The 27,045-nt window shown below is 35.3% G+C and overlaps 3 protein-coding genes across 3 annotated transcripts; 1 reads left to right on the forward strand and 2 right to left on the reverse strand.

Moving 5' to 3' along the window:
- Positions 1-17,854: 17,854 nt before the first annotated feature.
- On the reverse strand, positions 17,855-19,303 carry LOC146940174 (uncharacterized). The gene is made up of 3 exons (XM_085753817.1): positions 19,172-19,303; positions 18,602-18,753; positions 17,855-18,148 (listed from the first exon to the last, which is right to left on the reverse strand). The coding sequence occupies exons 2-3, from the start codon at positions 18,737-18,739 to the stop codon at positions 18,062-18,064; spliced, it is 225 nt and encodes a 74-aa protein (XP_085609943.1). The 5' UTR covers positions 18,740-18,753; positions 19,172-19,303; the 3' UTR covers positions 17,855-18,061.
- Positions 19,304-21,177: 1,874 nt separating this feature from the next.
- On the reverse strand, positions 21,178-22,920 carry LOC146940175 (uncharacterized). Its single transcript, XM_085753826.1, has 2 exons — positions 22,149-22,920; positions 21,178-22,061 (listed from the first exon to the last, which is right to left on the reverse strand). The coding sequence occupies exons 1-2, from the start codon at positions 22,891-22,893 to the stop codon at positions 21,232-21,234; spliced, it is 1,575 nt and encodes a 524-aa protein (XP_085609952.1). The 5' UTR covers positions 22,894-22,920; the 3' UTR covers positions 21,178-21,231.
- A 325-nt stretch (positions 22,921-23,245) lies between these two features.
- Positions 23,246-25,212, forward strand: LOC146940176 (serine/threonine-protein phosphatase 7 long form homolog). Its single transcript, XM_085757969.1, has 3 exons — positions 23,246-23,805; positions 23,892-23,982; positions 24,054-25,212. Exons 1-3 carry the CDS (start codon positions 23,309-23,311, stop codon positions 25,170-25,172), a joined length of 1,707 nt encoding a protein of 568 aa, XP_085614095.1. The 5' UTR covers positions 23,246-23,308; the 3' UTR covers positions 25,173-25,212.
- The last annotated feature ends 1,833 nt before the right edge of the window (positions 25,213-27,045 follow it).

Genomic DNA, 27,045 nt, shown 5'->3' on the forward strand with positions numbered 1-27,045 from the left:
TTTTCTTTCTTATTTTTTATTTATTATTTTATTGTTCTTTTCTTTTTTGAAATATATTTTGTTATTGTTCTATTTCTAATGGCCAACATGTACTCAAATAAACACCCATAGGAAGGATAAATATGGTGATCTAAATTTAAACTTTGGACTCGACATAAAATATCTTCATTATCAAACCATTGGGTTGTAACAACGAGGACGAATATGTTAGTTGTTAATACTAAATATATAATTTTTTCAAATTTATAATTTCTTAACATAAAATATAACTATCTGCACCCAAAAAAAAAACTACCTTTATACAATAATGCACTAAAATAAGTGAACTTGGATATTATATTGAATGCATATAATAATAACAGGAATAATAATAATGGTTAAATAAGTTTTTTTTTGCCCTTTTTATCAAAAAACAAAAGTTTTATGTCTCTATAAAATTATCAACTTTTGTTTTTTAGTATTTGCAAGTTCGTGATTTTATTTTCTGCTAAATTCAACTTTCTTTGGTTTAGTTTTTCTTAAAGTTTTAAAATTTTGAATGATATTTTGCAATCATGTTTAGAATATTATAAAAAAAAGGGTTAATTATGTTTCTAGTCCCTATAAAATAGCGACCTTGTAAGTTTAGTCCTTACTTAATTTTAATAGCATTTTTAGTCCCTATAAAAAAAAATTTACTTATAATTTTAGTCCCTGCTAAAACAAAGTTTGATTAATTATCCTTAAACTCTTAAATTTTTGAACGATTTTTTTGAGACAAGATTAGAACACTATGAAAGGTTCGTTTACTAAAATTTAGAATTTTCAGACATGAAATGAATTAAATATGAATTTTTTAAAACGACAAAAGTTAAAGATAAAAAGTAATAAAATCTGGATGTAGAAATCAAATTTTGCGATAATTTTTTGCGGAGGAACTTTTAGTAATGTTCTAAACATGTCTGCAAAAAATTGTTCAAAAATTTAAGAGTTTAAGCATAAATTAAACAAATTTGAATTGAGTAGGGACTAATACTCAGGGCAAAAAAACAAAATTAGGGACTAAAAATGCTATTAAAATTAAGTAAGGACTAAACTTACAAGGTCTCTATTTTATAGGGACTAGAAACATAATTAACCCTAAAAAAAATTATAAAAAGTGTAACATGGAATGAAAATGTGAATTTTGACAACACCAGACGTTCAAGATAAAAAGTAATTAAAATTTAGACCTAAAAATCAAAGTTTAAACTTAATTTTTTGCAAAAAAAAAAAATTATAATGTTTGAAACATATGCATAATATATGCAAAGTGCGAGGTTCAAACCCATGACACCACCAAAAAACATATGCGTGGAAAAAAAAATCAAAATTTAAGGGTAGTTAAATAAATTTGAATTTCTAAAAACGCATGCTAGTAAATTGTATACATACAACAACATGCCATCTGTTTTATGAGTACGACCAACCACAATGCATAATTTTGTAGAGACAACAAACTTAATAACAACAACAACAACAATAATAATTTCTATAGTATTTTCTTGTCAAATATTGTATTTTTTTTTAACAAATGGGATGCAAGTTGAAGAGCCTTATAAATAGGCTTAAATAGTACATTGGTCCCTGCAAATATGGCCCAGTTGAGTTTTGGTCCTTGTAAAATAAAAATTCAGAAATCGGTCCCTGCAAATTTTTCTGTCTTTTAAAAATACCCCTGGGCCCACTGAAGCTGCATGGTGGCACTCCGATGCTGATGTGGCACATGCTGACTGTGCATAATTGGCCACGTGGCATCTGACGTGGCATATAAATTAATTTTAAAATGTAAAAAATCTGAAAAATTAATTTAAAATTTGAAAATTATAAAAAAATTCGAAAAATCTAAAAATAAATTAAAAAATCATAAAAAATTTCTGGAAAAAATCTAAAAATTATAAAAAATTTCCGAAAAATCTGAAAATAAATTAAAAAATAATAAAAAATTTCCGGAAAAAATCTAAAAATTATAAAAAATTTCCGAAAAACCTGAAAATAAATTTAAAAATCATAAAAAATTTCTGAAAAAATCTGAAAATTATAAAAAATTTCCGAAAAATCTGAAAATAAATTTAAAAATCATAAAAAATTTCTGAAAAAAATCTGAAAATAAAAATTTTCGAATATTAAATTTTAAGAAAATATTTTAAAAATTCTGAAAATTGTGTTTAAAATAAATATTTTTTTTGAATATTATATATTCTGAAATTTCTGAAAAAAATATTTTTTTTAAAATTAGAATCCACCAGTGTTGTTTTGATTTTTTTGTAACACCCGATTGGGTTGGCATACACTTTGTGTGGATTAACTGGGTTAGATTTATGTCCCCCCAGTTTTTTTTTGTATTTATTTTTTCCTTTTTTTTAATAATATATATATATGAGCACCTGACATAGACTGGAATCTGCAAGACACTACAACTCTATTGGACTGTCTTCTATTCCTTTTTATGTCGTTGGACTCTTGGCTTATCAAAAAAAAAAAATTAAATTTTCATAAAAGAACAAGAAATTAGATTTTTTTAAAAAATTTAAAAAAATAGGAAATTTATCTTCAGATTTTTCTTTCAAAATTTAAAACTATTAATTTATTTTTTAAAAAAATTTAAAATACATTTTCCAAAATCTGGAAAAAAATTTAGGATTACAAAAATTGAAAAATAAAATATTTTTTCCAAATATTAGAAAAAAATAATTTTTCATTTTTTTTTAAATTAAAAATATTTTTTGTTTTGCAATATAATTTTTATGATTTTTAAATTTATTTTCAGATTTTTTGGAAATTTTTTATAATTTTCAGATTTTTTTCAGAAATATTTTATGATTTTTAAATTTATTTTCAGATTTTTTAAATTTAAATAAATAATTTTTTTAATTTACGAAAATTAATTTCTGAAAAAATTAAAAAAATATATTTTAATTTTGAATTTGTTTTTATAATTTTCAAACAAAAATTCTAATTTTTTTTAATTTGTAAAAATTACAATCCGTATTTTTTATTTAAAAAAATAAATTTTTCTATTAATTTCCATTTTTTTCTATTTTAAATTTTTTTTTATAATTTTCGGATTTTTTCAGATTTTTAATTAATTTTTCAGATTTTTTTTTGGATTTTAAATTAATTTTTCAGATTTTTTACATTTTTTAATTAATTTATATGCCACGTCAGATGCCACGTGGCAATTATGCACAGTCAGCATGTGCCACGTCAGCATCGGAGTGCCACCTAGCAGCTTCAGTGGGCCCAGGGACTTTTTTAAAAGACAGAAAATTTTGCAGGGACCGATTTCTGAATTTTTATTTTACAAGGACCAAAACTCAACTGGGTCATATTTGCAGGGACCAATGTACTATTTAAGCCTTATAAATATATTAAAGGCAGAAAAAAGGACAACAAAGAGAGGTACCAAATCAAAGCCCTCTTCAGGTTCATAAAACGAAGAAAAATTAGGGAAGACCTAAGATATTTTTAGCATAGTCTTCCCCAATACAATGAGGAACATCAACCCACAAAGTATTAGCAATAACAGTCACACCCTAGTTGCCCATTTTGTCTATACAATGATTACATTCTATGTAAATATGAGTCACTAAGAAGTTCGTGAAGGATGTTAGAAGGATGCAATTATTCTATTTATTTCTTAGGATCCAAGGCACAATAGATTGTTTCTTGAAGGCTTAGACAACAAGCTTCGAGTTAGACTATAGCCAAAGGTTTATCCAGCCCTTAACCGTAAAACAACCAAGATTAAAGGCATTGTGGTCTCTGAATATGCCTCCATAGGGTGTTTAAGCTAGGGTGCCAACTGTTGCACCGTTTATATTACATTTAACCTAATTTGACATGGGAAGTGGGCAAACAACCTCCTTAATGATAGGAGATTTAGAAGGGTGAACTTTGATGTTGAAAGCTTTCAAAATGACCAAATTCTATATTGAAAATATAGGATGTCGTCTTAGTATCATTGAGGTCGGAGTTCTCCAATTAATTTTCATTTTTTGAAACCTAGCATGGTTTCTAAAGTACCATATAATATTAAGAATATTGATGATGGCAGTAATGATGACCAACTTGCATTGAGGTGTCTAGTTTTTATTGAAAACCTCCAAGCTATCCAAAAAAGATTCAAAATTAATTTCAGATTTAATGATATTTGCAATCCAGTTCTAGATTGAGGGTGCAAAGCGGTGTCTGATGAGGAGATGATAAGAGTCTTTGCCTTGATTGAAGCAAAGGGACCAAACCGATGGCAACTTACAACCTTTTTTCTTCTAAGAGTATCATATGTGGGAAACTTGTTGTGGAAGATTCTCCATACCATGATAGATTTTAAAGGAGGGATAGAAATGTTCCAAATATGTTTAACCCAAGCAACTTTTTGATTAGTTGATGCACAAAAGAGATATGCATTCTTGTAGGAAAGATCATATACCGTGTGCTCCCAAAATAGTTGGTATTCCTAGTGGTCTAAAGGAATTATAACTCTACTGTAAGATTGAAGAAGGTTAGTATATGAGTCAATCAAGTTTTGTGGAATTCATAAGTGTTAGATATAATCTATTATATATTTCTTTGAGCTATACTTATGAGGAATTTGGAACCATAGAGGTGATGGGGTTCTTCGTATTAGAAATCATAAAAAAAATGAATGAAGTTTTCCTAATGAAAACGTTGTTGAACATGATGAATAAACCAAATGATCTTTAGTGCAAGGTCATTTACAGTAAGTGTGGTAGAAATAATGATCTTCAAGTTTCTATTACTTCCCAGCCTTACGACTCCCCATATGGAAAGCCTTGGCTGGTATTTGGGACCAATTTCAGAGACATACAATCTGGCAGGTGGGAGATGGTCAATGAATAAACTTTTGGCTTGATAGTTGGATGTCTGACGATCATTGTCTTATGAATCTTTCTACCCAACAAACCATTAACATGACGCTTACTGTGAAGGATGCTCTAACGAATACAGACGAGTATGATATCAATTTTCTCACCACTCATCTTGTAACACCCATACTAGACGTATCTAGAAAGTCTAGCATGTGCGTTTATTTAGTACTGGATACATTAAAAATTTACAACATGAAAACTCACAATGAATATCTTATACAACAATGTGCGTTCGTACAATAATAAAGTAACTCGACTTTTCTAAAATATGATAAATGTGTCCTTGCATATCCATATCATCCTGCAGCGGGTACGAACGAACACTTGCTGATATATCCATTCGGCTACTAGCTTGATAATCCAACCTGTTTATCTGAAACAAATAAGGATTGGAATGAGACATAATGTCTCAGTGAGTTCCCCTAAATCCTAGGCTATAGGCAACCTCAGGGGAAACCTACGGTCACCACGTGTCTAAAATACAACCTGCCGGTTGATTATACGTGTGTGGGGACTTGCATACTTAGACGGTCGTGCATACTAGGGCCGTCATAGTCTTATCTCACTGTTATAGGCTTCACTTCCTATACGTGTCATGGCGGTCAAGGGGAAACTAAAACCGCAATGCCAAGAGTACGCTCTACGTACCGAGGCCTAATTCTAACATATTCATGACACGGTTCTAAACCGGACGATTAGGGGAAACCTAAGATCGTCATCGGCATATCTTTCTCTATTTGCTCTAATGCAAAATACGATGTTTCTAACAACGTATCTTATCTTGCTATCATACTAGTTTTGACGATCTACGTCTATGTTCTACTATTCTTGACGATCTACGTCAAGGCTCTACTATTTCTTGACGATCTACGTCAAGGCTCTATGACATAACATAATATATCTAATAATATGCACAGTCAGATTCATTCATAAGTTAGCGTTTAACAAACAAGCATTATCTGAGTTCATTTTACGGAAAGCCCCGAGTGGAGTAACCCCGAGCGCCATCCCTATCTATCCGATGGAAACCTATCTAAGGTATAACCAACGGCACTCCTGTAGTGACGCGCGGGATCCTTACGGCTAACCCCATTTCACCTAATGGAAACCTCTTGAACCAACCTAGTGTGGACACAAGAGACACGACCACTACATCTTACTTACTAAGTGACATGCGGGTTCCTTACGGCTAACCCCGTTTCACCTAATGGAAACCTCTTGAGCCAACCTAGTGTGGACACAAGAGACATGGCACCTTTAACTTTAAAGTCTGGGTCTATAAATATGCATGAGTATTAAATCTATACTAGCTATCTCTTTTACCTCGGATGCCTATACGATCCAACTAGAGGTAAACTACATGCTTGTTTAACTTGCTATGTGAAGAGATATCTAATCAGTTCACGTCTTGCCACACTCGTATGGCACTCTAGCTTCTATGCGAAGAGAAAACTCTATGTCACTTCGCGGCTTATCAAGCTTACAACTCATGTCTAACCTTCTATTCTATTCTTTACTAACTATTCTAGTTCTTGACAAGCTATGTCAAGGCTCTATTTTCATCCCATGCCTAGCTCTTTGCTACCCGAGTAACTCGGCTAAACTCTCTTGAATCACTCTTGCCACTCATGTTAAGATTGCCATGATTTTCTTTTCAAGAATCGTTCGATGTTATGTGCATTGCCTAGATGTTGTTTTGGGGTTATAAAATTGTAAAACGTTGAAAGAAAAGCTTCGGAATGCACCACGGACCCTGAACTGGGCCAACAGGCCAAAGCAAGTTGGCCAAGTCCAGAGAGCTGCGCTAATAGCTCAGCTGGGGCGTGGCTCATCCTGTCAATTTCGCTATTAGCGTAGATTTCGCTAATAGCGTGGTTCATCCTGAAGAATTTCGCTATTAGCGTAGATTTCGCTAATAGCGTGGTTCTTCGGGTCTGAGGTACAAAATTTCCAGTTTTTGACCCAAAACTCATTCTAATGGTTCCTGCAATGCACCAAAACATCCAGCAACATATATATACATTTCTAAACATATTCCATGGCAAACTAACATGTAATTGACAAGATTTGCTCAAAGAGGCATTAGGGTTCAAAACCTCTCATAAACATAAATCAATCCTTTAAACATGGAATTACACAGCCCAAAGGGTGGTAATCTATCTATGGAACTCACCTAACATGTTCCTTGCAATTCCTCAAGCATCTAGCATCAAACCCTAGCTTTTGATCCTTAGCCCTTTTTCACCAAACCATGCCTTAATCTCTTCCTCTACTTGTTTCTTGCTTGCTAAGCCATGCTTGATCATGATTTGGAAGAAGTTTGGATGACTTATAGAGGAGAGGGAGGCGCAATTCTTAGAGAGAAGGGGGAGAGAAAGGTTTTCCAAAACCTAGAGAGAGAAGTGAAATGGGAAAATGAATATTTTGGCCCCAAAAACACTTATATACTCCCTTGTGCGAGTTTACTTAAATGCCCTTCGTCTTGGTCGCGCTTAACCTGACACTGATACATAAACCCCTGCTTGACTGATATTTCATAAAAACATCTTCCGTCGTACTTGACGTTCTATAACACTTAATCTCTGATATCTAGCTCATACCTGACTTATGCCATTAATAGACATTTCCATGATCATTTGTCCTCTGACGCGTCTAATGGGTAATATTCTGTTACTGTTAAGCGGGATATTACACTCTACCCCCCTTAAAAAAAATTTCGTCCTCGAAATTTAGAAATCATCTACAATCATCGCAACTAAAATCTGTCTCCTTTGGTTTCTGCTGTACAATATCTGATCAAAACCACTCTAGGAAGGTTGAAGAATACTTTTCTCCATAAATCATGCAATTTATCCTCTTTCTTATCCTGCATATGATTGAATATGGTCTCTTCAATCTTACTATCTTTATCAAAATCACAGAACTGTCTGAGAACATAGTGATTAAAACTAACTTTTGTTATAAGAGGATTGCTTGTCTCGGATCTATTCCTTCTCTGCTTAGCATGAACTCTGCATCTACGTAACTTTCCTCTATCTGAATCACTCAGGATTTGCCTTTAAACTGGAGTTCTACTGATATCCAGGTTTGCCCTGCAGTGCTTACGTGTATCTAACACATCTTCCATGTATACATCTTATCATGCATACATAATCTGTTTTACCGCACATTGCGATTTATGCTTCTTACTGATGCTACTTATCTTGATGATTCTACTCATCTCTAATCATAATCTTATGAAACCTGTCTACCCTTTCATAATATCCCTGTACTGCAATTCATGGGTGACTTGTTTTAGCTTAACATGAAGAAGTAAAATCAACTACACTGATTCATCTGACAATCCATTAAACTGTCTTGCGATTCACATGCTCTTGAAACTTTCTACTAAGTCCATTTTCACTTGCATTGAACACTCTAAGCACAAATATGTGCATCCCGTACGACATTAGTATTACATGGGCATTGCCATTCATAAAACAAACATTATCTTCTAGTATTGGCATACTTTCTAGCGCCATTGCTTGTTAGTTAATAACGATACTCATTCTAGCTTTTGTTTCTAAGAGTTTCTAAACTTTGGTACATAGGTTCTTGGAACGAATAAATACATGACTAGAAAAATATCATTTTAAAACTGAGTCTATACTAGTACTGCAGAACCACAGGACGAGTCTCTATATCTGAAAAAAAAAAGTTTTATGACTCTCCTTCACACTTGTCTCTAACAAGCTGGTCCTGAAGTCTGTACGTCTTAAGTGAGCTTACTCGCTTACGACGTATCTCATCAGTTTTAACAATGTGAAATTTCATGTTTTTAAAATAAACATCGTTCCCAAGTTCCTCAATACCAATCTTATCTTTAAAAGTTATAAAATCGTGGCTTGACACCATTCTAGAAAGTATCGTTATCATTTAACAAGTATGGTATAAGAGGGTATGTACTTCGTGAGGCATAACTCATAAATCATACCCCATTAACATAGCACATACTCTTTCTGACTAACCAACAGCTCTTCTACGAATTCGACATCACCAAAAAGGCAACTCGATTAATTCATCTGTTTTAACTCTAGTCTTTCTCATCTTACCTGAGTGAAGATGCTTTCTTTAAACTTTTACTTTAATCATTACTGGCTGCATAAGCATCTATACTTACTTACATAACGAGAACTCCTCGCTTTCCACATAATACTTTTCACTAAAGCTGCATTGCTATCCTGAACTTCTTCACGAAGTTTCTTACTACCAATTTTCCATGTTCCATGGCTACTGTTCGCAACTTAAGTAATTAACTTCCGTTGCGCTACTCTGATTTCCACCGGTTGGCCTCAACCAATACTCTGATCCGTTGAGACGAGTGACTTTATTCTTCTTCTATTATTACATTAATATCTGCTTGAACTCTGTTCGATACTTCTATGTTGCATGCTACTCTGCAACCTCGTTCTACTCTTTGCTGGTAAGATTGAATCTCAAGGAAACTTACCCCTGGACATATCAATGTCTTACTTATTCTTATTCCTGAGCAACTTAACTCAAGGAGCACCTATTTGCAATTACATAACTACTATTCCATGAAATGCTCTTACAACCTCCCATGGTAGGCTAAGCTTGCATTCGGACATACTTCCTTATGCATCTAACATTGTAGCTTCGTATCTCGCATACTATGTTTTGCTCAATCCTTCCTATGCTTGCTCGTTACTTTTTCTTTCTAATAAAATTTCGTAAATTAGCACACGGGTCATTGACGTTGATGATTTTCAACTATATAAAACATATACTGAATCTAGGTCCCAGTCGTTACTCTAAAATCCCAGGACGAGTTGATAACACGTATGTGTCATCAAATCTTAGTCCTAGTGAGTTTAGCCCAAACTACGCGAGTCGTAACAAACCGGTACCTACAAAATTTCATTTTGAATTTCAAAAATGTCAACTTCAACCACCCATATGCGTATGTCTTTCTAAAATCATGTAAACTTTACAACTTAGCATCCTAACGAGCCTTCGCAAGTTCATCAAGCAAAACATAGATTCGAGGGGTACTCATAACTTCGCGAAATCCAACATCCTTGTGATTTCGTATGACTCTGCACCACTTTAACCCCTTACTTAATGCCTTCACATCTGTGACTTCCATTCTAGATACTGGTGCCTCTAAACTCTTGATCCAAACTCATTCTCATTTCTTGACACATTAACTTCCAAAGTCACGTTAAACCGAATCGATCTTCGTTGATGGTTGCCCATGCCTTTTTCCCTTTTTGAAAACTTTAGGGGGGTGATATGCATTCGTCACTCAATATAAAAAAAACAATTTTTCATCGCATAAAAGATGGTGAAGACAACTCTCCAATAGTCACTGCATTCCCTAGAGACGAATTGAAAATTTCGCTCCGGGTTCGCTATTGATGAGTTTCTTCAGCTCAATTTTTCAAAACACACTTTGCATAAATATATTTTTTCTCAAGTAAATCAATGCACATCAGTCATTCCCAAAATCTAAAATATATTCTACTACATATGCATGGCAAGCATCAACCTAATTCGATACAATTCTCGGCACTTTAGAAACTGATGCTTCATTCCTGATAACCTAAAACTTTCACTGAATCCTTTTCTACTACGAGTAGCTTACTCTCTGCGTTACCGCTTAACGTAGCTTCCCGAACACTAGAACCTTGTTCACTTTGAACATTCAAGTCCGTAACTTCAATAACATAACACTAATCCTGAGAGTCCACTAATTCCGTCAACATACGTCGACTGCTCTCTATCTTGTAGCCTTGCGCTTACTTCCTGGAATACAATTCCATTCTAACTATGACCCTTACTGAAGCTTCAGGTCCTGCTGAGATATTTCCATATCCTTCACTTACGGGTATACGAAGTTTCATTAACAACTTACCCAGCACTTTCGGAACGACCCTTCTCAACATTGTCTTACATTGCCGGAGGATTCATACTTCTTACTTGCTTAGTTCACCGGCCACCTACTGGCACGATCAACTTCTTACTAATACTCATTCTGAGTTCTTGCTTCTAAGTTCACACTTCCGGTGAATCTTCATCACATACTTCGTTCCTCCAGGGTCCTATTCAGCTCTCAGGCATCCATTCTAATCGTCGAATGCTAAATTGAGTTGATCAGGCTCAACTAACAACAACAACTAGAACATTTACCCGGAACCCAATGGTCCCACTACCTTTGTTGTAACTTAATGACCCAAGGCACGATCTGAATCGACCTGCTCTGATACCAAATGTAACACCCATACTAGACGTATCTAGAAAGTCTAGCATGTGCGTTTATTTAGTACTGGATACATTAAAAATTTACAACATGAAAACTCACAATGAATATCTTATACAACAATGTGCGTTCGTACAATAATAAAGTAACTCGACTTTTCTAAAATATGATAAATGTGTCCTTGCATATCCATATCATCCTGCAGCGGGTACGAACGAACACTTGCTGATATATCCATTCGGCTACTAGCTTGATAATCCAACCTGTTTATCTGAAACAAATAAGGATTGGAATGAGACATAATGTCTCAGTGAGTTCCCCTAAATCCTAGGCTATAGGCAACCTCAGGGGAAACCTACGGTCACCACGTGTCTAAAATACAACCTGCCGGTTGATTATACGTGTGTGGGGACTTGCATACTTAGACGGTCGTGCATACTAGGGCCGTCATAGTCTTATCTCACTGTTATAGGCTTCACTTCCTATACGTGTCATGGCGGTCAAGGGGAAACTAAAACCGCAATGCCAAGAGTACGCTCTACGTACCGAGGCCTAATTCTAACATATTCATGACACGGTTCTAAACCGGACGATTAGGGGAAACCTAAGATCGTCATCGGCATATCTTTCTCTATTTGCTCTAATGCAAAATACGATGTTTCTAACAACGTATCTTATCTTGCTATCATACTAGTTTTGACGATCTACGTCTATGTTCTACTATTCTTGACGATCTACGTCAAGGCTCTACTATTTCTTGACGATCTACGTCAAGGCTCTATGACATAACATAATATATCTAATAATATGCACAGTCAGATTCATTCATAAGTTAGCGTTTAACAAACAAGCATTATCTGAGTTCATTTTACGGAAAGCCCCGAGTGGAGTAACCCCGAGCGCCATCCCTATCTATCCGATGGAAACCTATCTAAGGTATAACCAACGGCACTCCTGTAGTGACGCGCGGGATCCTTACGGCTAACCCCATTTCACCTAATGGAAACCTCTTGAACCAACCTAGTGTGGACACAAGAGACACGACCACTACATCTTACTTACTAAGTGACATGCGGGTTCCTTACGGCTAACCCCGTTTCACCTAATGGAAACCTCTTGAGCCAACCTAGTGTGGACACAAGAGACATGGCACCTTTAACTTTAAAGTCTGGGTCTATAAATATGCATGAGTATTAAATCTATACTAGCTATCTCTTTTACCTCGGATGCCTATACGATCCAACTAGAGGTAAACTACATGCTTGTTTAACTTGCTATGTGAAGAGATATCTAATCAGTTCACGTCTTGCCACACTCGTATGGCACTCTAGCTTCTATGCGAAGAGAAAACTCTATGTCACTTCGCGGCTTATCAAGCTTACAACTCATGTCTAACCTTCTATTCTATTCTTTACTAACTATTCTAGTTCTTGACAAGCTATGTCAAGGCTCTATTTTCATCCCATGCCTAGCTCTTTGCTACCCGAGTAACTCGGCTAAACTCTCTTGAATCACTCTTGCCACTCATGTTAAGATTGCCATGATTTTCTTTTCAAGAATCGTTCGATGTTATGTGCATTGCCTAGATGTTGTTTTGGGGTTATAAAATTGTAAAACATTGAAAGAAAAGCTTCGGAATGCACCACGGACCCTGAACTGGGCCAACAGGCCAAAGCAAGTTGGCCAAGTCCAGAGAGCTGCGCTAATAGCTCAGCTGGGGCGTGGCTCATCCTGTCAATTTCGCTATTAGCGTAGATTTCGCTAATAGCGTGGTTCATCCTGAAGAATTTCGCTATTAGCGTAGATTTCGCTAATAGCGTGGTTCTTCGGGTCTGAGGTACAAAATTTCCAGTTTTTGACCCAAAACTCATTCTAATGGTTCCTGCAATGCACCAAAACATCCAGCAACATATATATACATTTCTAAACATATTCCATGGCAAACTAACATGTAATTGACAAGATTTGCTCAAAGAGGCATTAGGGTTCAAAACCTCTCATAAACATAAATCAATCCTTTAAACATGGAATTACACAGCCCAAAGGGTGGTAATCTATCTATGGAACTCACCTAACATGTTCCTTGCAATTCCTCAAGCATCTAGCATCAAACCCTAGCTTTTGATCCTTAGCCCTTTTTCACCAAACCATGCCTTAATCTCTTCCTCTACTTGTTTCTTGCTTGCTAAGCCATGCTTGATCATGATTTGGAAGAAGTTTGGATGACTTATAGAGGAGAGGGAGGCGCAATTCTTAGAGAGAAGGGGGAGAGAAAGGTTTTCCAAAACCTAGAGAGAGAAGTGAAATGGGAAAATGAATATTTTGGCCCCAAAAACACTTATATACTCCCTTGTGCGAGTTTACTTAAATGCCCTTCGTCTTGGTCGCGCTTAACCTGACACTGATACATAAACCCCTGCTTGACTGATATTTCATAAAAACATCTTCCGTCGTACTTGACGTTCTATAACACTTAATCTCTGATATCTAGCTCATACCTGACTTATGCCATTAATAGACATTTCCATGATCATTTGTCCTCTGACGCGTCTAATGGGTAATATTCTGTTACTGTTAAGCGGGATATTACACTCTACCCCCCTTAAAAAAAATTTCGTCCTCGAAATTTAGAAATCATCTACAATCATCGCAACTAAAATCTGTCTCCTTTGGTTTCTGCTGTACAATATCTGATCAAAACCACTCTAGGAAGGTTGAAGAATACTTTTCTCCATAAATCATGCAATTTATCCTCTTTCTTATCCTGCATATGATTGAATATGGTCTCTTCAATCTTACTATCTTTATCAAAATCACAGAACTGTCTGAGAACATAGTGATTAAAACTAACTTTTGTTATAAGAGGATTGCTTGTCTCGGATCTATTCCTTCTCTGCTTAGCATGAACTCTGCATCTACGTAACTTTCCTCTATCTGAATCACTCAGGATTTGCCTTTAAACTGGAGTTCTACTGATATCCAGGTTTGCCCTGCAGTGCTTACGTGTATCTAACACATCTTCCATGTATACATCTTATCATGCATACATAATCTGTTTTACCGCACATTGCGATTTATGCTTCTTACTGATGCTACTTATCTTGATGATTCTACTCATCTCTAATCATAATCTTATGAAACCTGTCTACCCTTTCATAATATCCCTGTACTGCAATTCATGGGTGACTTGTTTTAGCTTAACATGAAGAAGTAAAATCAACTACACTGATTCATCTGACAATCCATTAAACTGTCTTGCGATTCACATGCTCTTGAAACTTTCTACTAAGTCCATTTTCACTTGCATTGAACACTCTAAGCACAAATATGTGCATCCCGTACGACATTAGTATTACATGGGCATTGCCATTCATAAAACAAACATTATCTTCTAGTATTGGCATACTTTCTAGCGCCATTGCTTGTTAGTTAATAACGATACTCATTCTAGCTTTTGTTTCTAAGAGTTTCTAAACTTTGGTACATAGGTTCTTGGAACGAATAAATACATGACTAGAAAAATATCATTTTAAAACTGAGTCTATACTAGTACTGCAGAACCACAGGACGAGTCTCTATATCTGAAAAAAAAAAGTTTTATGACTCTCCTTCACACTTATATACTCCCTTGTGCGAGTTTACTTAAATGCCCTTCGTCTTGGTCGCGCTTAACCTGACACTGATACATAAACCCCTGCTTGACTGATATTTCATAAAAACATCTTCCGTCGTACTTGACGTTCTATAACACTTAATCTCTGATATCTAGCTCATACCTGACTTATGCCATTAATAGACATTTCCATGATCATTTGTCCTCTGACGCGTCTAATGGGTAATATTCTGTTACTGTTAAGCGGGATATTACACATCTTCCCCACATAACTGTAAATTAGTCGATGGCAATCCCAGCCCTCGAGGAAACAAATGGACCAGACTCCATTGGATGGAGTGGAACCAATACCCTTCAATTCATTGTTCAAAGTGCTTATAACCTTCACACACACAAACACATAGAGAGAGAAAGAGAGAGAGAGAGAGAGAGAGAGAGAGAGAGAGAGAGAGAGAGAGATGGGGATTTGGAATAGTTTGTGGAGTTAGAAATGGCCTCACATATTTAAAAATTTCATGTCAGTAACGTCTCATGCACATTTCCTAATGCATTATTGCAGAAAGTAGATGGGGAAGTGGAATATCCCCTTGTCTCAACCTTGCGGAAATGAAGATGAAGCAATCATCCATGTTTTAAGAGATTGCGAACAATCAACCTGAGTTTGCCTTATGTTAGCGGCTTCTAATTACATTACTAATTTATTTTCTTTGAATTACAGAGATTGAATCTTTAACAACCTCAACAAGAAGAAGACGGAAGCACACAAGAATGAGTGGCAAACTATCTTTGTGGTAACATGTTGGCACTTGTGGACGTGGAGGAATAAAAACATTTTTGAAGAGGAGTCTCATTGCCCCTTTAATCTAACACATGTGATTATCAAGATAGCTATGGAGATTGATAGTTGCAAACAGACACACATAATTGGATGACTTCAACACACTGACCCTGTTTTCATTGGTTGGAAGCAACCCTGAGAGGATTAGGTTAAACTCAATCGTGACAACACACATAAAAGCTCAATTAGCCATTCAAGATATGGCGGCCTTCTCTGTGATAGTAGTGGTAATCTTTTGAATAGTTAAGCTCGTAATATAGGTTTCTATGGTGCGCTCTATGCGAAGATGTGGGCCATATAGATTGGTATGTATATGGCTCATAGATAGGGGATCACACACCTACAAGTGGAGAGTGACTCAAGTTTGAGTCAACATGGTAGCAGGGAACTGTAACATTAACATGAACGTTCCTACCTTGATTCGGCGCATCCATGACCTAAAAAACATGAATCAACAAGTTCAGATCAACCATACATTGCGTGAAAGAAACAATTGACAAATTGACTAACTAATTTCAGTCTATCTTTAGACTCCTTTGATTTCTATGTTATTGAGACTCATCCTAACTAGTAACTCCTTTGATTTATATGTTGTTGAGACTCATCCTAAAGAACTTCAAAGTCTCATTTTTTGTGATATTTTCAACGCTTGCATGTCTTGAAATGTTCATTTAATTGCTTAATTTTTCTTTTCTTGGGTTGTACCAAAAAAAAAAAAAATACACCTCAATGAATATATGCCTAAACACTATACATTTGTTCTTGTTTTACGACTATATAAAACCATTTTATTTTATTTTTAGGGGAAGACCATTTTACCTTATTGTCTTATTCTATCAAATATTATATATCGATCGTGTATGTTAACTTTGCAAATATATGGTGCATAAAATAAAAATCAAACAAACTATTTTATTTATTTCAAACTGACTGATAACGACATAAAACTAATATTTAAAGGATTTCATTTGTTAGTGTAATTCCTTTTAATACTTGTATCCAATCACATCACGCCATGGAGATACTTGTGAAGATGTTATATGAACCAACTAAAGAAAGTGGTAATAAAGATCGAATACACAAACAAGTATATCTGAAATTATTTTAAGAAATGCTTCCCACAAACAAAATTAAATCAAGTGATCTTGGGTAGCAAATGCTCCCAAGTATTTTTCTCTAAGTAAAAAAAAGATAATTTTTATAATGTTCAAATATCATAGAAGCACGTGATATTTTCGATAAAATATGCATCTAGACCGTACAAATTGTTAAAAAACACAACATCCAGACGACACAAATTTGATGAATTTTGCAAACACTTATATCCATAACTGATGTTGATATTAAGGGCCAAGGAAAACAGTGCCCTAAAGATAACTTGAATTTCATCCAGAGTACTAGTTGTCCAACCCTATCATAGTTGATGGGTTAAGACCAAGACCACACTTAAGTCCTCAAGACAGAATACATCCTTCTTCTGATACCAAGATTTGGGGACCTCCCTGCTGTTGATGTTTTCTTTTACTATTCTAAAATGAAATTTGACTTTCTACATCCAGAATATAGAATGCATACCGTTAAAAATCTTAACTAGGAACAACAAAGTATGTAGAGCAAGCAAGACATAAACAATGTTAAAAACTAAAAGGAAACCACAAACCCAAGTTACTTGTTGCAAGTAATTTGATGACCTAACAATCAAAATCATGCTATCAGCAATGAAATATGAACATACATATCTTTTTAATTGTGAACTGCATCACATCACATGACACATGTGCGACATTACAATCATGGCAGTATCTGCGACCACATTGCCGAATAATTTCCATGTTTATGAAAATCATGAAAGATACTAATGCAACAATGCAATGTAATGTGTGCAAAGACAGAGGGCACGAGACTTCAAGGTGTTCTCCATTCTTCTGTGTTAGTAAATTGAGGGACCTTCAGGTAGCTAAGAAGATTTTAGCACAGTAGTGAAATGGATATAATGGGGAGATAAGATTTAAGAAGAGGGGTAGGGAATGCATCATCGGTTACATTTAATATAAATTTATAAACCAAACTCATGCCAAACTAACATCAATATGCATCGCAACAACTGCAATGCTAGAAATTTTGGTAGTAGTAAACGCTGACACGTTATAGAACTGTTGACTGGCTTCATAAAATAGGCAAGAGATTGTGCACAAAATGCAAGTTACATAGTAATGCTCACACAAGACATCACGTAGCTAAAGCTCTAAAAAAACTGTAATGCATTTGCAGCTTATGCGCCCTAAAAAGGTTACAGCTTACAAACTAGTTTTCGTAAGAAAGTTAAAATCATTGGCTAATTGAAGCATCCTCTATAGTTTTTCAAATGTGCTGCAAAAACTAATATAGAATTGGGATCTCCAAATACCGATGGAACAACCTTCAGGTGGACACCCTTCAACTTAAGTACTCTTTGTAACATTGTCGGCACTGGCAGAAGAACTTGCTGAAGGAGCTGGTTCAGAACAAGCCTTGAGGACAGCTTCATTCTTCCATAAACAAAAAACAAAAAATGTACCATAACATTAGCCATTGACAGTCACAATTATTGTTCAATATTTGGAAACAAAGAATACATGAACAAAAATAAGCGAGTATAGATGAAATACAACAACAACAACAACCAAGCCCTATCTCACTAAGTGGGGATCGTCTACATTGATCAAATTACGCCATAATGTTCACTCAAACCATATCTTGGTCCTACTCATTAATCTCCAAGTTTTTCCTAATAGTTTCTCTTATAGTTTTTCTAGGTTTTCCTCTGCCTCTAGTGATCCAACCATCCTCCATTTGATCTACTCTCCTAAGTACAAAATCTACAGAACTTCACTCTACATGCCCAAACCAAGCTTATTTTCCACCATCTTTACTAAATGCTCATCATTTCAACCACAGCCGATAAAACAATAAACAGAGAAATTACGTGTTATTGAAATTACCTGCCACACACGGCGAAGACGCTTCTTGGCATTGGCTTTACGAGTTGTGGTGAGTTTGATTCTCTTCCATAAAAGTCCCGAAGAATCATGCTTCTTCACTACCTCCATCACCCGTGTTCCCCAAAATGCGCCACCCATCTATTTTATTTTACCTACAAAACAAACCAGATTCAATTAAGATTTCATTTCACACAAAGATCACCCAGTAGTCAGAAGCAATTTGTGATCAAACTGGCGGTATATCTATTAACTAACATTCATCAGAAATACATAATAATCTTCATAAGTTTGTTACACTGGTAATAATCTATGAAGCACGGACTCGAACACGGACACCTGACACGACACATACAGACACCTCGTCACCGCTAATGTAAAAAACTTAGGACTGATACCGCTACACATATATTAAAAATTATGACGCGGACACTAATACATTTAAAACTAAAATACCATAATACCATAAATCACAATCTGCAACATTTTTCAGATAAAATTAAAGGAAATAAAAAAGTAAATTAAAGGAGAAAAAATAATAGAGAAAGTGAGAAACAGAGAGAAGAAATAAACCTGTGGGAAGAGACGAAGAAAGCTGTGTTGTTGATGTGAATTGCTCAATCGCAGGAAGGGTTTAGGGTTGAGGAGGCTGTGTGTGTTGTTGTGATTTGCGAAAGGTTTACACTTCTGTTTGGATGCTCAAAGAAATAGAGGAGAGAGAAATAAGAGAGAAGTTGGGGAGATATTTTATGTTGTTTGGATGAGCAGAAAGAAATAAAAAAAGAGAGAGAATACTAAAGTTTCTTTTCACTGGTTTGGATGAATAGAAAATTGAGGAGAGAAATTGATGAAAATATTAAAAGACAGTTTTATCCTCGCAACTAAAATTCAAAAATGGACTATAGTTATTTTGGTCCTTAAATTTGTAACGAGTAGTCACAATAATCCATGAATATATCAAAATTTCAATATAGTCTATGACGGTGTACTTCAATAGTCAAAAGAGCCTGACGTTAAAATAGTCTCTCAACGACATTGTAACATAATTTTTTCCTTATAGAATGGATTGATATGACAATAAATAAGTATAATGAAGGATTGATATGAAAGTATCAACGAAACATTTTAACGCGAGTAGGCATGACAACAAAACGTATATCCGCGGTTACCCGTCCATACTCACCCTGGTTTGACAGAGTTTGGGCATGACTCATTATGAGTTTGAGTTTTCCCCGATCTCAAAATATGGGTACCAGACGGGTATCGAGGATATAGGCATCCACCTCGAAGTTACACCCAAACACATCCTCAATGTAGAAAATTATTCTATACCTCTTTTTTTTTTGGTAGAAATTATTTTATACCTCTTTATTACTCCCTTTATATAAAAATAGAAACTCAAATCCTAAACATTTCACTCACGCAGTCAGAATGTGTCTACATTCACTCATTTGGTCTCTCTTTCCCATTACCGCAAACATCGATCTCCATTATCTCTTCTCTCATGACTAGAAAAAACTTCATTTTTCATTTTTTAATTAAAAAAATAATTTATTGCGGGGACGGGGATACCCGAACCCGTCAGGAATGGAGATGGATTCAATTTCTCATCCTCGTTGGGTAACATGTAAGTATATGAGAGACGGGTACGGGACGAGAAAGGTAAAACCCGTCCCCACTCTGCCCAGTGGCGGATGTACTGGGGGGCAATAGGGGCCATGGTCCCCCCCACGTTTTCAATAATTTTTTTTATACACTACAATTATAGTATTTTAAAATGTTTCATCAAGGATAATTAGGCTATGGTTCCCCCAATTAATCTAATTACAATGTATATTTTTTCTATCAAAAAATGTTACAATGTTACTAGATTAATTGGCAACTAATATCATTAATTTTATACTTCATAGTATTTTAAACTATCTCATATTTCGTAAAATAATATCGACGCAGCCATTTCGACAACACATTTTAAATAAAATTAACCACAATGATATATCTTTTTTTTTTTGTTAACCCTCCAGTTCTCATGGTAAATGGGTCATGGTAATCTAGTGTCCGATCAGGAGGTAAGTGACTGGACAAGATTTGTTCCACTCAAGAATCAAAACTCAGGTCCTCCTGAACAATTTATCCTTTAGTGGAACTCGTTAACCACTTGAGCTTATTTGTTTGGTTTGTTGATTTTCTTTGAATTTTTTTTTTTCGACCCTGTTTGCCAAAAAAATTCCAAAGTTGACCCCCTATTGAAAAAAAATACAGAAATGACCCACTTTCAATTTTTGGGGTTTTTTTTTTGTCGTTTTCTTCAGTCCCGCCGTTTCAATTGGCGGGAATGAGCCGTCATCCTGACAAACGTCCCGTCGTGACAGGCCAGGCTGCTGCAGGTTTTTTTTTTATTATTTTTTTTTCAGTACCGCCATTTCAAATGGCGGGAATGAATATATTATTTTTTTTTTCGTTTTTTAAATTTTTTGGCCATTGTTTGTTTAATAAAAACAGAAAATAATAATAATAAAAATTATTTTTTGGCAAGAAATAATAATAATAATAATAAATAAAAACATAAATAATAATAATAATAAATAAAAACATATTAATTTATTTGAACACATAATACATAACGTTATTAACTATCGGTTATTTATACTTGGACAATTTCTCCTAATATGACCGGTATGCCGACACAACCCACACTGTCTCGGTGTCGGAGTCTTCTCTACCACCTCCTCGTCCATTTCAGTCCTTATGCGGGTACTATTGGGTCGACCTTTCTTTAGTCTTCGCATGTTTGGATTATGGCAAAGCACGGGACCGTCGTATGGGGGCCAATAACTCTTATCCTGGACTACTTTGAAAGCTGTGTTGTAGATGGAGTAAACACTCTCGTTTTTGAACACAGCTGGAATAAGGGTTGTGTAGTCATAGCGAAATGAAGAACACGCGGCTATGACATGGGAACAAGGCAAATGTAAAGCTTGAAATTTCCCACAATCACACCACCCCGCTTGGAGGTCCACCTTGAAAGTTCCCATTCGCCTTCCCTCCCTGTAGTTGACGGTCTCACGGACTGAGAAGGTAAACCTTTCTCGGTCAAACTGTTCGACATGATGGGTGTTGGACTTAACAATGTCATCCTTAATCACATTCTGGCAATATTCACTGAACAAATCTCCGGAACCAACCCTTGCAAACGCTTTTTGAGCCCTATTAGCAAAGAGACATGCCAGCCTATAGTAGGTTGATTGAACTATAGGCGTAACAGGTAGGTTGCGTGTTCCCTTAAACACAGAGTTCCACGACTCAACGATGTTGCTTGTCATGTGGCCCCATCGTCGACCCTCGTCATATGCTTGAGTCCATTTTTCTTTCGGAATATTGTCCACCCAATCTAATGCACGCTGATTTGCCTTCTGGATTACACCACGATAGTAATCGAACAAGGGTACGTTTAGGGCATGTCCTGCACGTTAAGAAAAAACAATTAGTTAGATTATGAACTTATTTAATAATAACACGATATAAAAAAACCGTAAGATAATATGCTTACCCATATTATTTACAACATCCTTAAGATCTCCATCCTTGATTGTCCTCATGAAATTTTGCTTAATGTGTTGAATGCAGTACACATGAGTTGAACCAGTTTCTTGCCAACCATTCCTTGGGTCATTGAATGCGCTTTTAATAGATTCATGTCTGTCGGAGACCATGCAGACAGATATTCCTTTTGTGACGTGCCTTCTTAGATTTTTCAAAAAAAAACTCCAGCCCTCTTTTGTCTCACCTTCGACAAGCGCAAAGGCGATTGGAATCGTTTTGTTGTTTCCGTCTTGAGCTACCGCAAGCAACAATGTCCCTTTGTACTTGCCATACAACCATGTCCCGTCGACATGGACAACTGGTTTGCAATACTTAAACCCATTGATGCATGGATAGAAGGCCCAAAATAGACGATGAAATTGTGTCTCTCCATTCTCGCCAATTTGCGTTTTTAAATCAAAGACGGTCCCTGGCATTGTCTCCTTCATCACATTCAACCATTGCGGAAGATCATTATAAGATTCCTCCCATTTCCCGTAAATAGATTCGATGGCCGCGTTCTTTGCTAACCACGCCTTTCGATATGTGGTTGTGTAGTTAAACTTTTCTTTAATGTGCGCAATGATCAAGTTTGGAGTTACCGAGGCATCTGCATGCACAAGTGTTTTGATGCTTTGGCTTATAAGTTTGTAGTTGAGCTTGCGATGATCCTGTGACAATAGAGTCGATGTGCAACTGTGTGGACCCATCATGGTCCCAATCTTCCATTTGCCACTCCTTTTTCTAAAGGACACTCTCAACTTAAATTGACAAGTCTCGAGGGTACATTGAATGACATATCTTCTTGGATCTGAGTGTATAACATCGTAATCCAGCGATTGTCGGATGTGGAAAGACTTGATTGCATGCAAACAATCTTCTTTGCTGTGAAATGTCATTCCTTGCTCAATAACCCCATCGACAGGAACATTAGTATTCCAGTGATTGTATGTAGGTAGAGCATCATATGCATCAACGTCAACGTTACGCATATGCAGCGGTGGACAGTAAGCGGCTCTGATCGTTGATAATCGTTTAATTGCCGCATTGTGTGAAAGATGGAGGCCGGAGACACACACGTTTCTTTTTCCATCAGGCGAGTGTACAATAACGTTGGAAGACGTTCATATGCTCCTTGGTTTAAAGATTAACGGTGAACCGGTTACCGGGAAAACGGAAGTTGGGTGGGAGATTGTTGAACCAATTTTAGGAAGTAAGCCAATGAATACTCGACATGACGGGAAGAGTATAAAATTATCATGGCTTGAAGATTATGTCAATGGTGTTGGTATGGCAGGTCCCCCCACGACTCTAAATATGTTTAGAGCCTATGTCTTATACTTGATAGGCTCTCGAATAATGCCTAATATTAGTGGTAACCTTGTACATTTATCATTTTTGCAATTGTTGGATAAATCACTTGAGGAGGTTGGACAATACAGTTGGGGTTCAGCTTGTTTGGCCACGCTATATAGATCCTTGTGTGACGGCGCAATATATGGCACTAGCGACATGCCTGGGTGCACAATTCTCTTACAAGCATGGGCGTGGTCAAGAATGTCATGCTTAGCTCCCGTGCCCAGACAAACACCACAAGCTGATACACAACTTCCATTGGCAAATATGTAAGTAAAATAAATGTTATTTTTTATTAATTTTTAAATACATTTATCCAGCCTATGTTAACTATAACATTTTAAAAATTAATTAGATGGCTAGCACATGGTAATAAATTCGTGGAACATCCTCGGCATAATCTCGTATCTATACGTTCAAAAATCGACACCATGACATATGATCAGGTATTACATTTTTTTTTCGTGATTGCTTTTTAGTCAACAATTGAAGACTAATATTCATTATTTTTAAACAGTTCTCCTGGAGGCCTTATCTCAAATTCCATTACACCAACGAAGAAGAAAGCCAGATATGGTCTGCCAACACATATCTCATCAATTTTCAGATAGTCGAGAGGCATCAAACGGATAGAGTTCGGCTTCAATTCGGCTTACCACAATATCCACCTGCCTTACCAGATAATTTGAAAGCTTTCCACAAAATTAATTTGACAAAAGATAAAATTAAAGGCTCGTGGAGAGATAAGCATCATCGTCAAGTCCAAAACTGGAACCAACGACATCAATTAGCACTTCAGGGCGTTCGGTATAACCATGAGGTTTATCCAAATCGTCAATATTTTGCATGGTATTGGGAATTTTTCGGAAATCATCTGTGGCTTTCTAGAGATGTATTATTGACAAACCCAAGGCAAGCATGTGCAAGAATTTTACCACAATTGTCGCCTGACTATCCTGCAACGCCAGAAACCTATACGGTGCCAGATGAAAATATGTGGTCAAATACACCTCCAACATACAACCAATTCATGACACCTCCACCCACTAACTTTGACCAAAGCTTTAACCCATCCACCAACTACAACTACAACCAAACTTACCAATCACCGCCACAACCCACAAACCAATTCTTATGTAACACCCCAATCCCATATCCAACCTATTCTCAACAAAGTCATCATGGAGAAAGCTCCCGAACATCAAACTATTCATTTGATGACTACAATCCAACTCAGTACACCACACAAACCAGTTACCCAGACCAATCACAGTACTCCTCGTTCAACCTACCAACCCCCCCACACATTGTAAACTATCCCCAAACAAACTACGCACCTCATTGGACAAATTCACAAACTAATACTATAGAAAGTCTGGCATCAGGGTTTAATGACGATGACTTCGTTAACGAAATCTGGACCAACTCAGCTCCACAAGTGCAAAATGAAGTCGCTATGGAAACTAATGATGATGCTGAAATTCCTGATGAGGATGTGGAACAGGAAGAAGATGAGGAAGAGGAAGAGGAAGAGGAAGAGCAAGATCAACGACCCGTTCGAACTAAAAAAGATAAATTATGTGCTACGGGAGGTCATAGTTTACATTGGCGTAAATGGTTGCCGAGAAGAAAGTAGTTTTTGTTTTTATTTCGTATGAATAAAATAATTAGTGTTTTAAAATTAATAAATTAATATTTATTATCATTAATTTTCATTTATTATTATTTGTGTTTTAAATAAACAAACAATGGCCAAAAAATTAAAAAAACGAAAAAAAAATAATATATTCATTCCCGCCATTTGAAATGGCGGTACTGAAAAAAATAATAAAAAAAAAACCTGCAGCAGCCTGGCCTGTCACGACGGGACGTTTGTCAGGATGACGGCTCATTCCCGCCAATTGAAACGGCGGGACTGAAGAAAACGACAAAAAAAAACCCCCAAAAATTGAAAGTGGGTCATTTCTGTATTTTTTTTCAATAGGGGTTCAACTTTGGAATTTTTTTGGCAAACAGGGTCGGAAAAAAAAAATCATTTTCTTTTTTGTGTGTCCATAGAAATACACTTTTCATTTCCAAGTTCTCCTTTTGAAATAAATTTCAAAGTTAAATACAAAATATATGGTTAAATATGTTTTTGGTTTTTACAAAATTACGAGCTTTTAAGTTTAGTCTCTGTTAAATTTTAAGTATAAGTTTAAGGGTTAATTATGTTTTTGGTCCCTATAAAATGGCGACCTTCTAAGTTTAGTCCTTACTTAATTTTAATAGCTTTTTTAATCCCTACAAAAAAAAATTTACTTATAATTTTAGTCCCTGCTAAAATAAATTTTGTTTAATTATCCTTAAACTCTTAAATTTTTTAACGATTCTTTTTATACAAGTTTAGAACATTATGAAAGGTTTATTTACTAAAATCTATAATTTTTTAACATGAAATAAATTAAATATGAATTTTTTAAAACGACAAAAGTTTAAGATATAAGTAACAAAAATATGGACATAGAAATCAAATTTTTGCGATATTTTTTTCGGAGGACCTTTTAATAACGTTCTTAACACGCCTGTAAAAAATTGTTGAAAAACTTAAGAATTTAAGCATAAATTAAACAAATTTGGATTGAGTAAGGACTATTATTGAGTGCAGAAATTTTTTTTAGGGATTAAAAATGCTATTAAAATTAAGTAAGGACTAAACTTACAAGGTCGCAATTTTGTAGGGACCAAAAACATATTTAACCCTAAGTTTAATCCTCCATAATATTGCACTCTATAAGAATAGTCAAACGAATTATTTTTAGTCCTCAAAATAATGCATATAAATGCAAATAAGGACTTAAATTGAACAAATATTTTTAGGGACTAAACTTGAAAATGAATAATTTTGTAGAGACTAACAACATATTTAATCCTAGAACATATACACTACTATTTTATTTTTTTATTTTTTTGTATGTTAGATATATTTATTGATTAATGGCTCTCCTACTAAATATAGTTATAAATTTCTTTACCAAGAGAGAAAATATTAGTTTAGGGTTTCTTATATACCTTTTATATTTAAACAATTACTAGACCATCGACCCGTGCTTATGCACGGGTCATATCGATAGTAATAATTGACAATGAAATATAAAATAATATGAGTGCAATGACATAGTTCATTCCATAATGAAACATCTGTTCTTCGAATATAACATAATATGATATTGAAATGACATAAGTCGTTTAACACAGAAAAGGTTTTATACTTTGTGAATCTCATAAAATTAGCACCTAAATTGTCATGAGAGTAGGAAGGATTAAATTGCCAGTAGAGTAATATAGGGCGGGGTAATTCCTTTCCAAAAAAATAGCATAAAATAAAAAACATAATTTGACTTTAGATATAAACATCTCTTACTTATAAATGTTAACCCGTCTCGCTATACTTAACCTAATTTTTTCCTCCACACTTTTGCATTTAATGTTTATCTAAAGTAAAATAAAATTATGTTCCTAATTATATG

The sequence above is a fragment of the Medicago sativa genome, chromosome 3 (genome assembly GCF_051527215.1).
Source record: "Medicago sativa cultivar Bolivia chromosome 3, Bolivia_mono, whole genome shotgun sequence".
In the NCBI taxonomy this organism is placed as follows: domain Eukaryota; kingdom Viridiplantae; phylum Streptophyta; class Magnoliopsida; order Fabales; family Fabaceae; genus Medicago; species Medicago sativa.